Source organism: Grammomys surdaster, unplaced genomic scaffold, assembly GCF_004785775.1.
Source record: "Grammomys surdaster isolate TR1022 unplaced genomic scaffold, NIH_TR_1.0 224, whole genome shotgun sequence".
In the NCBI taxonomy this organism is placed as follows: Eukaryota; Metazoa; Chordata; class Mammalia; order Rodentia; family Muridae; genus Grammomys; species Grammomys surdaster.
In genome coordinates, this window is record NW_021604669.1 from 3,354,123 (window position 1) to 3,371,839 (window position 17,717).

Here is a 17,717-nt window from a genome sequence, read left to right on the forward strand (position 1 = left end):
ATTTCAACACTGGTCCCATTCAACAGTGAATGAGCATTGTGACATCAAATAACTCACTTAGATACTCAGTCCTATTCTCCCATTTGTAAAACATCTCTCTTGTCTATTTCTGATGATAGCTGAATTTATAAAATTGACTATTACAAGTGTCTCAAAAATACTTAAGAAAAAAATATTTTCAAATGCAAAGTGTTGCCCTTATTCTGGCTATATATGTATGCTGCAATGTAGATCGTCTCACTTTGAGCAAGTGAAATACAGGTCTGAGAACAAGAGTCCATGAAGCACATAGCAGACGCCACTGACTTTAGGAATTCTCTACACTGTGCATTTATTTATAATGCCAGCTTGGAGAGATCTCATATTCTATTTGATAGAATAAAACATAAATATAAAAATAAAACAGAACAGGACTGAGCTTATAAACACACACTATATTGTTTGGGCTACAAGCTATAAAGACATGTGGGTAGCTGTGGAGGAGGGCAGAAATCCTCTTATTTCAGGCTTCTATACAGGTACAGCTTTCTCTCCATTAAGACATGACACTTAATCTCTAGAAATCTCAAGTTTAGAAAATGGAGGTCATATACACTTGAAGAATTAAGCTGTTTACATTGTCATCCCTCAGGTCCGAAGGTTTTCTGAAGCTTTCTTTTATATGGAGCACCAAAAACTTGCAGTCTTGACCTTTCAGGAAAACCTGTGAGTAATAAATTACACACCCACTTCACCCTGTGAAAGTGGCCACCCAAGGCATTCAGCCCTCTTTGTTCCAACTTCCATTTCCTTTTATCTCTTGCTGTGAAGCAGACACAGGGCTTCCCTCTGCACACTCTGTCTGCAATCCTGTGCAGGCAAAGAAAGTATTTGCACTGGGGAGTGGGAGCTGCAGGTAGCAGGGAAGGTCAATAGCTGAAGGTTTCTTTTGTTCTATGCCATTATGGTTCTATAGAGAAAAAATACAAGATTTTCTAATTCTCTGCAGACATCTGTGCTGAGTTGTCTGCAAAATGAATGAAAGCAGATGGTATGGCCACAGACTATGTTAGAAAAGTACTATGATTCAGTAGCTATAACATATATTTAACATAAAGCTCATGATCTCTAATCAGGACTGATGCCTTTCTAAAACTGCCTTCTTGCAGAAAGAACTGAGAAGTATTCCAGAAAGTTAGAGGGGGTGATGTGAGTTGAGGTTTCTTAGGTACCCCAGAGAAGATGGGCAGAGACCCCACTGAGATCTTTTAGCCATCAGTATTTTGTGTTTAAGTAATCTGTTCATCTAAGGAATGATCATGTTTGAGAGGCCACATTGCATCCATCAGAGGAGGCTCATGGAATATTTGTGCTGCATAGGACAGACATGGAATTTGTTCATCTTTGTCATGTAACCCTGGAATTTCCACAGGTTTCATTCTGTATGCAGACAGTAACGTTTAATGTTTGCTCTTGGGATCTGAAAGTGAGTAGGACAGCAAGAAAAATGCATGTGCTTGTGAAAATAGTTTGTTCTGACATAACTGGAGTCTTCTACAGGGACATCAATGCATTCATTCATTCATTCATTCATTCATTTCAGCTTCAGCCTAGAACTGGCTGACTAATTCTTAAATTAGCACTAGAAAAAGAAATCTGTCAACATTAAAAATAACTTTGGGGGACTCATAGCAAAATAGAGAAACTCAGAACTATAGGAGGGGAAAAACATTCCCACATGTCTCAACAAAATAAGGAAAACTTGGAGTTTGTGTTATGTGTAAACCATGTTTCTCAGAGAGTATAAACACATACAGAAGGCTGGAGAGATGGCTCAGCAGTTCAGAGCACTGAGTGCTCTTACAGAAGTCCTAAGTTCAATTTTGAGCAACTACATCATGGCTCACAACTATCTCTAATGGGATCTGATGCCCTCTTCTGGTGTGTCTAAAGACAACTACAGTGTTTTTTAACCATACACATTAAAAAAAATAAACCCAAATAAATAAAATTGCTTACTTTAAGAAGAAAGAAAGAAGAAAAAACACACAGAGGAGAAATGTACAGAGGTAATTGATCTCTACACTAATTAATTTTCTCATCAGTGGGATTAAAATACCAAAGAACATCTATTTAAAGAAATGTGGCCCACACTTTGAAGGGCTGTGCTGGCAGGAAGTCAGGGCTGCAGGAAAGTGAGACAGCTGGTCATATGGCATCTAAATCAAGTAGAGCAAGAAATGCTTGTACTCGGTTCACTTCCTCTTTGCATCCAATCTTATTCAGTCTAGAACCCCAGCCTATCGATGGGACCACATTCTGAGTGGATCTCCCTTCATCAGTTTTGCTTTGGAAAATTGCTCACAGTCATGTCCCAAGGTATGTCTGTCTCCTAGGTGATCCTAAATCCAGTTGAATTGACAATGAAAATTAACAATTGTACTCCCAGGGCACAGTTTGGTTTGAATACCACCTATGCAAAGTACTATTAACACAGAGTATCTAGTGATATGTAAAGCCAAAGTAATTTGACAAAAATGATCTCAAATGGAGCTAGCTGTCAATTTTTTGTCTATTTTTATCAAATTTAGAATCACCTTGTATGGGAGTGCTGTTAATAGATGGACAAGATTTGGTTGGCCTAAGAGGATATCTATGGGGATTATCTTGATCACAATGATCCATGTGGGAAGAACTGCCTGCCCACTATGGGTGACACCATTCCCTGGACAGGGCATCCTGTAGTATAGAAGAGTGGAGAAATCAAGTTGAGTGCAGCATGCACTCTGATCTCATCTGTGACTGAACAGTTGCTTTCATCTGCTGTTATGACTTCTCCATAACAATAAATGATAACCTAGAAATGAGGTTCAAATAAATTATTTCTCCCTGAAGTGGCTTTTGGCAGGGAATTTTTATCACAGCAACAAGAAAGGAAATCAATGAATATATCAATGAATATATCACTCTTGGTTTCCTTTCGCATAAAATGATCAAAGGTAAAAGATGAAAGGATAAAGTGGGAACATCCATACACATGATAGAAACAGTACAAGCCACAGACACTTTTGCGTAAATAGTTATGTAAATATAGATGGTGATTGATGATTGGCCATTAATTTTCCAGGTGGACGGTAGATGCAATAAAGAATAATGCTGTTTTGTAGGTTTCCCATTCTACCTGAAAAGTAGGGGGCATAAATTTGCTCATCCAGGAAGTTACAAATGTCAAAGAAGATAAACAAGATAAAAGCATATAAAATGAGGAAGGACTATGACTAGTGTACTCATAAATCATTAACCAGTAGTTTCCAGAATCCTCAAATCAAATATTTATTGATTTTAGTTCTATGAATTTACCCCAAATGGTATTTCAAGTTATTTATGAGTTATCATGAAGTATGAAGCTAAAAGGAGACACATAGAGTTTGCATCTGCAAGCCCCAAAATCAACTGCCCTTTAGGCAAAATGGTGTGTGGATCATGAACTGATTTTAACAAAGTGATGAGAGAAAAAAATAAATTGAGGATGTTACATCTGACCTCAATATGGGTTTATAGCAACTCAGGCTATGAAAGTTGTTTATGGAGCAGAAAGAATTTCCATTAATGATCTGAGTTTTAAGAATGTGATGGACATAAGCCAGAACTAGAGGTTAAGAGTGAGGGAGAGGAGAATTGGGCCATGCACATCTCATGTATCACAAAATAATTCATATTCATGAGAATCCCAGTGTATGCATTATTAGCCTGAAAAAAAAGTTGGACATTAGCATTTCAAATCTCACTTGCCTGTTTTAACTTCTTGATTCTACTTGTACTATGCATACATTCCCAAACCTCTCTTAGCTAATTTCATAGATATAAAAAAAGATTTTTTTTTTCAGTAAGTATGTATATATTGTTGTCTATGTTCCAGATACCATTTCAGTTGTGGGCTATTCAACAGTAAGTAAACAGACAAAATCTCTATGAATAGACCTATGGTTAAAATGGTGATGAGAAGCATCTGTTCATTTAAGAGGAGTTGATACTGACGTGTTTGTCAGAGATGATTTCCCTGGGCACTTCACAAAGGAGTAGAGGTCTGAATCAGGTTGAAGTTGTCAAGAAGTTATGTCTTACACAGTAAATAGATTGTACAATATTTTTAGCATTCAATTGACCACCTATATCAACACAAAGCCTCAAGTAGAGAACACGTTACCAGAGAGATTCTGCTCAATAGGAAATACACTGTTATCCAACTAGTCAAGAACACAGAAAGATTTCATTTCAGAATGAGAAAATTACAGGAAAGGTGATAATTGCTGCTAACAGAATGAGTCTTGGGCTAGCATATTGAACACGGACTATGTTAGGCTAGCAGCCATGTCTAGACAGAGGTATGTTTATATGGGTGTTACAGCGAGGGAAACAAGCCATGATGGACAATCACCTGTTCACATGGGTGGCAGAAGTACACTCCCACATTAGGACTGAAGATGCCAGCATGCAAAGGCATGGATGAGTTTCTCTGTAAAGACCCATCATAGTCTGGCCTGGAAGAGATTTTGTGTCATAGATGAATTTTAACCACCTTTAAGTAGGCTGTAAAATCAGTGGATGTATTCGGGACAGATCTTTATGGGTGAGATTGTGTGGGACAGCAGAGGAAAAGATATAATGTATGATGGGAGAGGGGTATTTGGTTAGGCTTGTCAGTGTACCTGGGTCTGAGAATGTGTGTTTGTCATGAAAATAATTGGTCAGCAATCACAAGTAATTTGTGAAACATCTTAACATGAGATTTAGCCTGGCCTTGTGGCTGGGTGTGGCTGGCCCTCTTCTCTGTTTCTTCAATGCCTCAGTGAGGCCCTTTTCATGATAAAGAGAAATACATGGCTATAGAGACAGAAGATACTGTAGAGATTCATAGTACTGTATCATCTGCTATAGTGGGGAAGTTGAGATCTCACCTCGATTTTCACAGTTTCTGTGCTAATAATGATAACACTATTTAACTTAAAAAATTAGTTTTAATCAAAATATTATCTCATCACTATTGCTCTTTTCTTTCGTCCCTCCAGCTACTCCAATTCAATTTCTCCTTTGCTTCCTCTCAAAGTTTTAGTCTCTTTACACACACACTCCACATACATGTAAATATCTAAGTACAATCCCACTGAGTCTATTTTGCATTGCTTGTATGTCTATGATTTCAGGCCTGAGTATGTTGTATGGGACAACCAATTAAAAAGGTCGTTTCTGGGGGAAACTAATTCTCCCTTTATCAGTCATTAGTTATATGCAGCATGTACAACACAGTTTAATAGATAAAAGTCCATTCCTTCTGGGGCTGGAGAGATGGCACAGTTAGAAAAATAGCTTCCATGCAAATAAGAAGTCCTAAATTCAAGTACCCAGCCCCCACATAAAAAGCAAGGTTCCCTGGCAAGCACTTGTAATGCCAGCATTACAGAAGAAGCAACAATAGAATCTTTGGAGTTTATTGAGCAGCCAGTTTGGTTGAATTGGTGAACTTCAATATTAAGCTGACAAGCTCAACTATCCTCTATTATCATCTTTATGGAAGCCAGAGAGGCTAGGGGTATGACTCAGCCACATCCAAAGATCTTGAGACCAGGGGACCAGTCATGTCTCTAAAGGCCTGAAACCCTGAAGGGTAGAGGTCCTGCTGTGAGCCTCATGGCCTAACAATTGAAGAATCTGAAATTGTCACGTCAAATAACAAGAGAAAACAAAGGTATCCTGATTCTAGGAAAAAAAAATGTTCACCCTGCCTGTCCATGTTCCTTTCAGCCTATCAAATGGTCCCTGTCGACACTGAAGGTGGACCTGGCAGGCTAATCACCAGCCTAACTGCCAATGTCTTCTGGCTACACCCTTACATACTTATGAAACCAAAGATGGTATAGTATGCAGAACTGATTGAAACAGAATTATATTTAAATATCCAGATATAATATCTAAGTAATTAAATATTCAAAGAGGTGTAAAGTTGCAAAAACCTCTGTAGAGCTTTGACTAAAAGGAAGACAAGATTCCACTTTACTTCTATGAGGAAACAAAAAAAAATAGAAAAAAGTAATATAAACATTTAATTTATATTGTTATAATTAACATTTTATATACATATTTATATGAAACACACATATATACACACGCACATATGCTACAAATCACACATATGTATGTGTTAATCTCATGGTACTTCTATTGATGATGATATGATACTTAGCGAATTTGTTTTGAATCTGGGCAGGGTTACACTCTAGAGATATTTTTAGAGAGGTAGAAGGTCCACATGGCTGGGAAGTGAGATGAGAGTATCAAGAATTTATATAGGCTGTGACATAAAGAGACACCAGCAGACAGACAGACAGCCAGACGGACAGCCAGACAGACAGACAGACAGGGATACAGATAGACAGACACATGCTCAATCTTTTCCCAAACCTACAGTCTTATAAGTTCTTATGTTACTTTAGGGGAAAGTGACTGATTTGTTATATACAAAACTATAAAACACTAATTATTTTTTCTTTCATAAGATAATAAGAATTTACCTTCTTCTGAGTAAGTAATTAAAGTAGCATGCCCCTCCCAACTTTTAGACTGTAAAGGGTAATTATTTCAGATTCTGGAACCCCATTCTTATTGGCAGAATGGTGTTTGGGTTATAGAGAAAAAAATATTAGCTTTAAAACTGTCCTACAGGGAAACAAAAAGTATATCATCCTTCCTGAATTATATTAGCTTACATACTAATAAACGTTGTCAGTAATGACATAGTACTTTTAAAAAGCTACTTCAGGTGGGCTCTCAATTCAGTTGTTCAAAACGTGACTCAGACTATAAGTGGTTTGAAAAGTTTAAGATGCTGGAGTAATCGATGAGTGAATTTAACTTTCTCCTCCAAAGCACTAATTTTAGATTTGTAGCCATCTCTGAGCTAGTCTTTTATTTCTATAATATTTATCATCTTTCACTAACTGGCAGATGTAGCCTAGTCCAAAATCCACCGCATCAGTACCCGGATCAGTTCCTCAGCAAAGCAGACTGCCACACTGGGGGACATCTTAGATGGATGGGAGGATGGGAGATGGTCATTGCCTGTATCTGCTAAAAGCACTGTTAATGCTTTCTTGAGGTTAGGATGGTAAGATTCTATTGAAAACTCCCAGTCCTGTTTGGTTGATTACCTTTCTGTGTGTTCCACAGGATACAGACTCACAGCCAGCTATCCCTGGACATCCGGAACTCAGAGTACCTCACCAGCATGCCCCCATTGCCCGCAGAGTGCCTGGACATTGATGGTGACTGGAACACCCTACCTGTTATCTTTGAGGACAGATATGTGGACTGCCCTGTCTCTGGTTTGTCTTTCTCTGTTGTTTTGAAAGAATTAGCCTTTCTATGTCAATACTTGTGCATTAACAGGTTGTACCACTGGAGCTCTGGTGCTTGCTCTGGTGCTTACTCTTTACAACAGTAGAAGAAGTATTTTTTGTTTGTTTTGTTTGATTTTTTTTTAATATAATTTTTTTAAAATTTAAATTAACCATTCCATTCATTTACATCTTTGTTTTTGGTTTGTTTGTTTTGTTTTTGTTTTAATGAGAAGAGTTAGAATTAATGTCTATCTGGCATCTTCTGAGTCAAATGTTCCTGGTGCTAGTGTTTTTACCTATAGGATAAAATACAGACACAGACATAAACAAACACTGGTTTCTCTGGGGCTTGTGTTTTTACCAATAGAATAATACACAGCATATACATACAGACATATACAGATACACACACCCCAGAACAATCAAAGATGGTGATCTTTTGTTATTTCAACTGTGTAGTTTTAACTACAGTCATTTCTTTTTTAGCTTTAATGCTACCGTGTTAGTGCCTCTCTTTTGGTGGTGGTTATGGTTGGTCTCTTGAGATAGGGTTTTGCTATATCATTCTAGCTAGCCACTGAGTATATAATCCAAGAACATGTTTAATGCCACAAGGCAGGTCGAGGATTTGAGAAAATGGGCTGAGTAACTCATGAAAAAAATGCATCATGGTGTAAAAAGAGCAAGGTTGCACCCATTGTTTGTGTACCTATATTCAGCATGACTATAGTGTTTGTCAGTGAACACAAAGATCAACTGTAGAATGTCCAGACTTGATGAAAGGAGTGTCCCCTTTTTGTTTGCTCCTGGAATTTGACCATAGAAACCTAGCAGCAGTGACAAGAAAATGTTGGTGGTTTAATCAAATGGCTTATTTCTTTAATCCCTTAATATACATATATATAATTTCAGAGAGAGAAACTGAGTCATAGATAGAAATATGTGTGAAAGACCATGTGTCAATAAGCAACCAAACCTAACCCTTCAACTCTAGAGTCCAGGCTTTGCTTTTTATCTTACTGACGTGGTTTAAGCCAGGTTAGTTTACTTGTTGTTTTACATCATGGATCAAAATGGCTACATTTCAGAGACTCTGCAACTGGAGACTTTCAGTCTAGAATCTAGGTGACTTGCAGGGATAGAGCAAGTTTGCAAACACGAATTTAGTTTCCAGTTCTACTCTGACATCTAGCGTCAAGTAAGTGTATAACAAGTGCAGTTTGTACTCCATTATACTAAATCTTCAACCCAACTAGTAAATTTAAGTGGGCATGTATGCATTTGTGTGTGTGTGTGTGTGTGTGTGTGTGTGTGTGTGTGTCTGTGTCTGTGTCTGTGTTTGTGTATGTGTTCACATTTTACATACCTCTTATATCATTTCCAGTAAAATTGAACAGTTGAAGAAATTAAACACCAATTTTAATAACCTCTGATATTTTCACTTAAGAATAGGATGTAGATCATTTACTGGTCTTTTAAATTGCAGATATTGATAAATATTCCATTGAGCATAAATGTCAGTTTTCATGTGTGCGATCCTATAGTGGTCTTTTTTTTTTTCTAAATCAGCTTCACTTTTTCTTCTCTCATAGCATTGGCTGAAAAAAAATATTTTTTGTTTTGTTTTGTTTTTTTTCCAGAAGTTTCCCTGTCTATTGCATTCTACTCATGTGATTCATCTGGGGCTCAAATTTTAACATTATGAGACATGGCAGAGAGGTTTTTTCTCTGGGAAAATTTCCTCATCCAGGATCTTGCAAGCCATCTATTTCTCAAATTCCATTTCTGGTGACATGATAATATAACCTGTGAAATGCAACTGGATGGTGGAGGAGATTGCTTCAGATTCCAATTCTAGGCTAAAGAACATCATCGTAGAAAAGTCAAATTAGGAACTTCAATGAGCCAGTCACATCATATCCACAGTCAAGAAAACAAAAATTGCATGCTGTACTCTAGTACTTGCCTGTTCACTTGCATCTTCATTTCTCCATTCATGTACTTCATGAAATGATTCATGTACTAGAAAGTGATGGGCTGGGTATACCACATCAATCAACTTAATTAAAAAACCCTCCACAGACATATCCCTAGACCAACCCAAAGTAGAAAATCTATCATTAAGACTCTTTTCCCAAGTGATTCTAGCTGGGATCAAGTTGACAATTAATGCCAATTGTGACACATAAGTAATATTTTAGTATATCTTCTCTGTGTATTGCTAGTCATATCCTGTGGGCTGAGTATTGTAGAAATTATTTTATCCTAATCTGGGGTTTCTGCCCCACGTCAGATCATTTAGTTCCTGGATAAAAGACAAACACAATCTTTATATTTGCAATGAACCTTAAACAGTACAAGAGCTGGGAAGATACCTAGCCTCTATGTTGTTAGAATATAATTTCCTATTGATAACCCCAAGTTATTGCTTACTATTTTCATCTGGGCTGCTTTTAACTCCAATTGCCCCCAGGGCCACTTGGTCTTGACTCCTAACCTACGGCAGCTTCTCCTTTCTCCTCTTGCACGTTCTTCTCCTCTAGTTCTCCTCTGACCCCAAGCTGGAGAAACCTCTATCCCACCTATGTCTCTTCTGCCCAGCTATTAGCTATTGGCATCTTTATTTACCAATCAGAAATAACTTGGGGCCAAGGGTGCAGACTCTCTCATCTCTGGGACAACCAGGTCCTGGGGGCCTACACTTAGGTTTACAGTAGATTGCAAAAGACCAAACCTCAACAGATGAGTGCCAGCTTTATAGTCTCAACTTTCTAGAACAGTAAACATTTACTCTTAAATGTCTAACGGACTCCTCCAGCTGTCCCCAATAAAACCCTGACCTGCTGTATTATTACTGTCTCATAAGCATTACTGACTTGCCCACTTAAAACTCAAACCTTTTCCTGGCTGATTTGTTCTTTTACAAAGTATTTTTGATGGTTCTTTAATCCAAGATAAAATATCTTAGCAGAGCAATGAACTATTTCCTCATTCTGCAATAGTGTGGTGGCTTAAATAGTTTTATGTTGCTAACAGGTTATCAGACACAGTCTTAGTACACCTTTTCAGTGTGGCATCAAATAGGTTGTACATGAGTTTTGTTTCCATCTACACTATTTGTGTGCACTTGTGGTTAGTGCCAAAGCAGGAATATGTGCTCTATCAGAAATTGTAGTTGCTCTCCTGGGAGGCTATACCCTGATGCAAGACAACTGAGTTGGTTATACTGTCTAGATTTAAATATTTTCCCAAAATTAGTCTGTAAAATTGAACAAAATGCTCTCTTTTTCAGGGTCATTATGGGTAGTTGGGTAGACAAATGTATAAGACAGTGAAGGACTAACAGGCAAGCCTCAACGTGTAGTAACTAACAACATCAGTCATCAGTGTCTGACTCTCTGGATCTCTGAGTGAGATGCTTTGTTCTGCTCATTCTCTCACAGTTTTAATGACAAATCCAGATTGTGATGTTGGTAACAGTTTTGTCCCTGCCCTTCTTGTATCCTGTCTCATGGTTGAGGATAGGGCTTATAAATATTCTGGTTTCCAAGAATCGACAACTTGTTGCCTATGACAGTCAACACATACTCACCCATAGCTTGAAAGTTGGCTCATATTCCAGATTATCACTGCTTGTTCATAGTTATTCCCTTCTGTTTACTCTCACTTCATCCACTTAGGGTATTAGCGATGTCTATACAGACTGCATACCTCAGAACTCTAGTCTTTGCTTGTAATGTCCTTGTGTCTACCACAACTCAGCGCCTACTATTCTGAGGAAGATCGATACACATCCCTCAGAATAATTCTGTTTACTGTTATAAGTGATTCTTTATAAAGTGATTTTTAGATTCCCAGCAATGGAAATATAAAGAGTAAGGCTCAGAGGTAGCTCATGTACTCCTTGGCTCTCCACATGCACATTCTCTCCCCTGCACCATGAATATCCTCTTCCTGAGGGGAACTTGTGTTAAAGTCCATGCCTCTGTATTAGGTTAGTAATTATCATCTGAAGATGATTTGATACTAGCACTGTTCTGAGTTCCTTTTTGGTATGTGTTGACCACTATAGCATATTATAGCACATAGATTGGTTTTTAAGACCTTAAATCCATTCTGTGCTTTGCTCATATTTTCTTTCCCTGCTTGCCTGGTCTCTGGAAACCATTCATTCTAGCTTTGCCACAGCAGACATAAGTTTTGACAAAACAGCTGTTGCATCTTTGAGTGCTTTTCAGTAGTTTGAAAAGTCCATCAAGGCAAAAGCTCCTTGATGCTTATAAGAAATGTCCACCTTGTTGACTCTTACAAAAGATGCCCACTTTCCATCTTACCAACCCTCTGTTTGGTATGGAGATATTTTTCATCCAGTTTGTGCTAGTATAGTCTTTATTGTACTAAACATCATTGCAATTATTATATTCAAACCAATACAAGTAATCAATGAAGATGATATTCTTTGTTTTGCTAGATTTCTATTCTTGGCTTAGTTCCTTTCAGGAATACAGTTCATCAAATATGTACTTGACAGAATGTCAGCCTGTGAGTTTCAGAAATAAAACACAAGCTGTCTCCTCCAGGGAGACAAGTGCTTACAGGTGGATCATCATATGGTTGTAGGATGTACCACACTACATGTGTGTGGCAGGGATGTTGGGGAATTCTCAAAAGAGGATAAGCTGTTCTTGCTGAAGACTGAGGACAGATCTTCAGAGGAGAGCAAATGCCTCCCAGTATCTCCAGGTAAATGAGGAATTCATTCCTCCCTCAATCTGATTACATATTACACTAAAAGTTGTTAGTCATGTATCAAAGTCCCATGTGGTTTGCAAGTAGTATGGCTTAATTAAATTCATGGTAACATTTAAGAGAAATTGTATTGATGTAGCTTTTTAAAACCAAAGGAAGCCTTTTAAATTTTGATTTTTTACAATATTGACATGAGGTAATATGTTTCTTTATTACATGTAATACCTATTATTTTTATAAATTCTTCGAAGATCAAAGTTTTTTCATCATACTTACTTTCCCCCAACTTCTCCCTAGTATCCTACCCACCTCAGTTTCTATTCTGTTAAAAACAACAATAACACAAATTCATTAAGTCCTGTTTGTGTTGCTCCAATGTTCCTGGATGGATGTGGGCTCCATCTGGAAGCATGGTTGACCTTCTTTGCCTCTACTGCCCTCCCTTGTGATCTTGTTCCCTTGTGTTTCTCCTTTACCTTTTTGTTTGCCTCCATGGTTGCTAGGTACTGGAATTAAAATGGAAGTCTCTTATAAAGCTAAAACCAGAACTATATGACTTAAATGGTCATAATCATGGACATGCACCCAAAGAACTGTAAATCTTTCCACATATGATGTATGTTTATTGACACACTGTCCACAATAGTCAGGGAATGGAACCAGTGTAAATGTCTGTCAACGGGGGTGCATGTGTGTTATACGTTATATGTTATATGTTAAAGGAAGCACAAAAAAGATCCTCTTTTTTATGTGGTATATGTGGGAAATATCACCTGCCATATCTCAGATCTTGGGTTATGACAGGTGCATGCGGAGAATGTTTGTTACTGTCCAGCTGTGATAGACAGGAGGAGAAAGAGAAGATTTAAAGTTAGAGAGAGAAAATGGAAGAGAATGGCTTACAGAAAACAACTAAGAAAAACAAGATGAAAGGTCATACTTTGATTCCCCACTATTAGCCTCTGAAGATGGCTGTGATCCTGGCAGCTTCAGTGTGGTGTTGCTCTCACACAGGAAAATTCACTTGATGATGGAGCTCACATGTAGTAGTATTTATTCTGCAGAAAGTAGCACTCTTTGTCCCCATGCATAACATCAACTCCCACAGCGATTTATGAATGAGTGAAAGTCTTGCAGGTTCCTATGGGTTCTTCGCATCCTACAGTTTTGGAAGGTGAAAAATCTTACTGAAGTCTGCAGTTCACTCGCTCATGAGTGGCAATTTTGGAGTTCACAATCAGACCTTCACAGAACAAAAGTTCTTCTTACCTTCACTCTGTTACCACTGGGCTTATGATTGACCTTGTCACAATTGCAAATAGGAGATGCTAATTGTACTCTGATAAATGAAGTGGTATGGTAAGATAACATAGCTGTTTTTTCTCTGGACCTTTTTTTTCTTTTTTCTTTTATGCAGTGAACATCAGGCACTAACACTTCACCAAAAATTCATTTCAGAGTCTACAGGCAAACTGGCTGTCTGCAATTCTGGACAGTAGATATAAATTCTTGGTTCATATTAAGTTTCCCATGCCCAAAGATTTGTCTGGATGACTCAGAGAACTCAAGAGGGATCTGTGCTCATAATTGAAGTTTTATCGTGTGAACTAAAGGGTAGCTATCTTCTCAAAATAGGAACTGGAGGTCAGGGGATGGGGAGAGAGAAAGAGGTGGTGTGGTTTAGACAGAGACAAACAAAGGCCAACAAAATAGATGAAAGAGAGAGAGAAATAGACATGAGAGACAGAAGAGGCACTAGAAGTTTCTGTGTTCTCAGGATTCTATGATCTCATGAAGCATCCATCTATGCTATCAGTCTGTCAATCTGAGGAGTGTACTGAGCCATACAATCTTGAGTGTGCCTTGGTGGTTTTTTTTATGTGGACAGGATTCAGTGAGCCACTGGCCTCAACCTCAGATGCAGTCTTTTCACAAAGGTCTAATTGGCATTTCATTTCCCTTGGCCAACCCTCTAATCAGATGTTCTGTCATGTTCATATCCTCATTTCTCTCATCAACATAAGCTAATTGACATTTTAACATGAGTCACCTGATAAACATACAATATCTTTATATTCCCAAGTAAAAAAAATGTTTTTCTGTAACATGAGAACTTTCACAAATCTGAAGGTCATCCCCCTTCAAAAAATACTAATAAAGAGTGTTTGAATTATTTTCATGCAATTAGACATTTGAATACTTTATAATATCGATTTGTAAATTATAATACAATTTTCTTCTTTTGTTATAGGGCATAACTTGAGTGTTTATCCTAATTTTGATGTCCCAGTGACAAGTTCTGCAATAATGAATCTAAAAGGGAAAGAAAAGAATCTTATAAATCAAAAGTCATCTTCAAGAAAGGACCTTCCCTTATCTACTACAGAAGAACCCCAGCTGGGCTCTGTTGAAGATGTTATTAGGTGTCCAGAGACGGAGGAGAATGTCTCCACACGGAATCCTATGGATGTGTGCTCAGAATCTCAGGTGTACCTGACCATTGGTGAGTTTCAAAACAGAGCAGACATGGCTGAAGATGAATGCTGGACTGGCCCCAGGCCTGATGCTGTAAAAGATTCACAAACAGATGTGGACATATGTAAGATAAGTCCAGGCCCTGAGGAAGGGCAAACCCCAGCGCTAACCTACATTGATGTGCAATCTAGCAATAAGAACTGCCCTAAAGCTGAGCCCGTGCAGAGCCTTAATGTTCAGCATGAACACCGGAGCTCTCGGGACGGCTATGGCATTGTTAAGACTATGCCAAGCAAAGTTGTAGCAGGAACAAGCCAGAATAATTCTGTCTCTTTAAACCAAACAGCTTCACTTGAGTTGAGGACTCTAGGGAGGGGAGTTGACCAGGAGGGAAAGCCTGTCTTGCTAAGCCTGAAGCTCACGCCTGCCGAACCCTGTGACACACCGAGCACTTCTCTGAGGGAAGCTTTGGACACCAAGCCTTCCCTGCCTGACCATGCCGAAGAGCCGGAAGATCTTTCATTGCTCTCTGGCATTATCAAGAGGTCAGCCTCCATCATATCTGACTCAGGCATTGAAAGTGAACCAAGCTCCGTTGCCTGGTCCGAGGCCCGAAGCAGAGCCCTAGAGTTACCCAATGATCGTGACGTTTTACATCAGGTGGCTCGAAGGCATGCCCACCATAGGAACTCTTTGGAGGGTGGTCACACAGAGAGTAACACCAGCCTGCCCAGTGGCATTCAGGCTTCTCTTTCCTCCATCAGCTCACTGCCTTTTGAAGATGAAGAGCGTGAGTTGGCACTTAACAAGTTAACCAAGTCTGTGTCTGCACCCCAGATCAGCAGCCCTGAGGATACTGCTGAAGGTGAAGACACCATAAAGAACACAGGGGGATTTTCTGAAGATCTGGACCTGTCTAGCAAAGACGACAGTTCACCCAGACACAGTTCTCCTTCTTATGGTGGGTCTAGGGTCCAGGATGTTAGAGCAGGACATTCCCTTGCAGATATAGCTTTAGATTCTGACAGACCCCAGGGCCCTGGGTACATGGACATCCCCAAAGGCAAAGAGAATCACCCTGATCTTCAAGGACCCTATTGCCTGGATGGCATGGCCGAGACCACACTACATGTTAAAACCAAAGGTCTTAACTTAAAAATACCATGTACTATAGTGCTTGAAAATTCTAAGACCAGGTCTCTTCATAGAGCAGCAGTGGCAACTGCAAAAGGTAAATCTAAAGAAATGAGCATGAGTAAACACATGCTCTCCAACAACAGCATCTCAGAAGTCAGGGCTGCGTCTCACCACAGGGTGCCTGAACTCAGTTGTGCACCAGCTATTGAAGCTGTCAACCTGAACTCTACAGGTGTACAAAATGATTCACTAAGTCTCAATGATACTATGACATTGAATAGAAGACATAATGCCTCTCTGGAGGCCAAACATGAAGCAGGCACTGTGTGCCCCACTGTGACTCATACTATTGCCTCCCAAGTGTCACAAAACCAAGAGCTGAAGACAGGAACTTCCATCTCTGGGTCCCACTTGAACTCCACAGAGGCCTTTACTCTGGATAACCTGAAGGCAGTGGAAGTTGTTAACTTGTCTGTGTCTTGCACTGCCACATGTCTCCCTTTCTCATCTGTACCCAAGGAGACCTCTGCTAGGGCTGGGCTTTCTTCCAAACAAAGCCCAGCTCCAATTACTCATCAACCTTTGGGTTCTTTTGGCGTTGTTTCTACCTACTCCAGCAAACTGGAAGAAGAAGTCAGTGAAAGGATGTTCAGGTAAGCTTGTGGATACTTTACAGGTCCTCAAACAATCATTTAAGTATTCCCAAAGTTTTCTTAGCTTCATGCATACTATTTGAACATGGAGGTGTTTGTTATTTTCACTTAAACAAAACAATAATGTACATATTATGCAACTAAGAATGTTTAAGTAATATACAAAGAATTACAAATAAGCCCATCTCCCAACATAACAGAGGAATAGAAATTTTCTATACTGATATTTGTCCCCTAATTAGGAGATTTACCTTTTAATAAAAATATGACTATTGTGACACATCTTTATTTTTTTCCATTTTAAAATATTAGAAATATCTTTGAATATAAGTCTATTTTCATTCTGTATTTTAATGCTTCCATAGAAGTCCTTTTTATGGATGTATCATGATTTATTAACCAAATTCTTAGTGGGTATATATGAAAATTTTGTTTGGGTTTTATTGTGATATACTATTTTATGAATACCACAAAGACTCAATCTTTTCATATTTTGAAAAGGAGATTTTAGGACCTTTCTGGGAACAGGACTCCATCAGATTTGTCTTCTATGTTCCCTTTAAGATTGTGGGCTTCTCAAAGCAACTATCTCTTTGCAGTAGCAGAATTTATAGCTTGCAATTTATAGCTTGATTATTGGCTTGCAATTTATTCATTTGTACCCTCAATTATCAGATACATCTTTTATTGGACACATAATAGAAGTATTTTGTCAGAATACCTCATAATCATTCTTCTCTTGCCAAGAACTAATAGTTACTCATTTTCCCATAAAGAAATACCCAGGTAGATAAACATTGGACATTCTATGTAATAAATAATATTAAATATCTGTCATATTACACTCCAAGAAGTCTAGATAGACAATGTCCAAAGCTGCCACAGACTTGTCCCAGATACTAATAGTCTTGCAGGAAATCTGGCAGATGATAACAAAACAGTAATTAAGAACAGTGTTGGACCTGTTTGAAAATTCCTACATGCTACGTGGAGCCAAAGGTTTTTTTCTGGAAGCAAGGAATCTATGTATTAGAGAAAGGGGCAAAAGAAACACTTTGGAGGAGAAAATGTCTTCACTGAGGGGAAACAGGTGGGGATGCTGATGAAAATACTGGAACATCATTAACTTGCACATTATCTAATCATAATCCACAATTGTACAATATCTCACATCTAAAAGTTTACATGTTTTTATTGCTGTAGATCAAAATTAGCATCTTGCTCATATTGGGCAAGAAATCTACAATTAAACTGTTATAACATCCTATTGAAATCTAAACTATTTTTGAAATCTGGTGTGACAAAAAACTATGAAGAATTTTGTACCATG

At 38.4% G+C, this 17,717-nt stretch overlaps 1 protein-coding gene across 1 annotated transcript in view; it reads left to right on the forward strand.

Moving 5' to 3' along the window:
* The window catches only part of Fam135b (family with sequence similarity 135 member B), a 256,188-nt gene that overhangs the window by 222,543 nt on the left and 15,928 nt on the right, over positions 1–17,717 (forward strand). Inside the window, exons 11-13 of the mRNA XM_028773278.1 lie at positions 632–705; positions 7,204–7,358; positions 14,374–16,387. Coding sequence (XP_028629111.1) covers positions 632–705; positions 7,204–7,358; positions 14,374–16,387 — 2,243 coding nt within the window. The remainder of the gene's footprint in view (positions 1–631; positions 706–7,203; positions 7,359–14,373; positions 16,388–17,717) is intronic.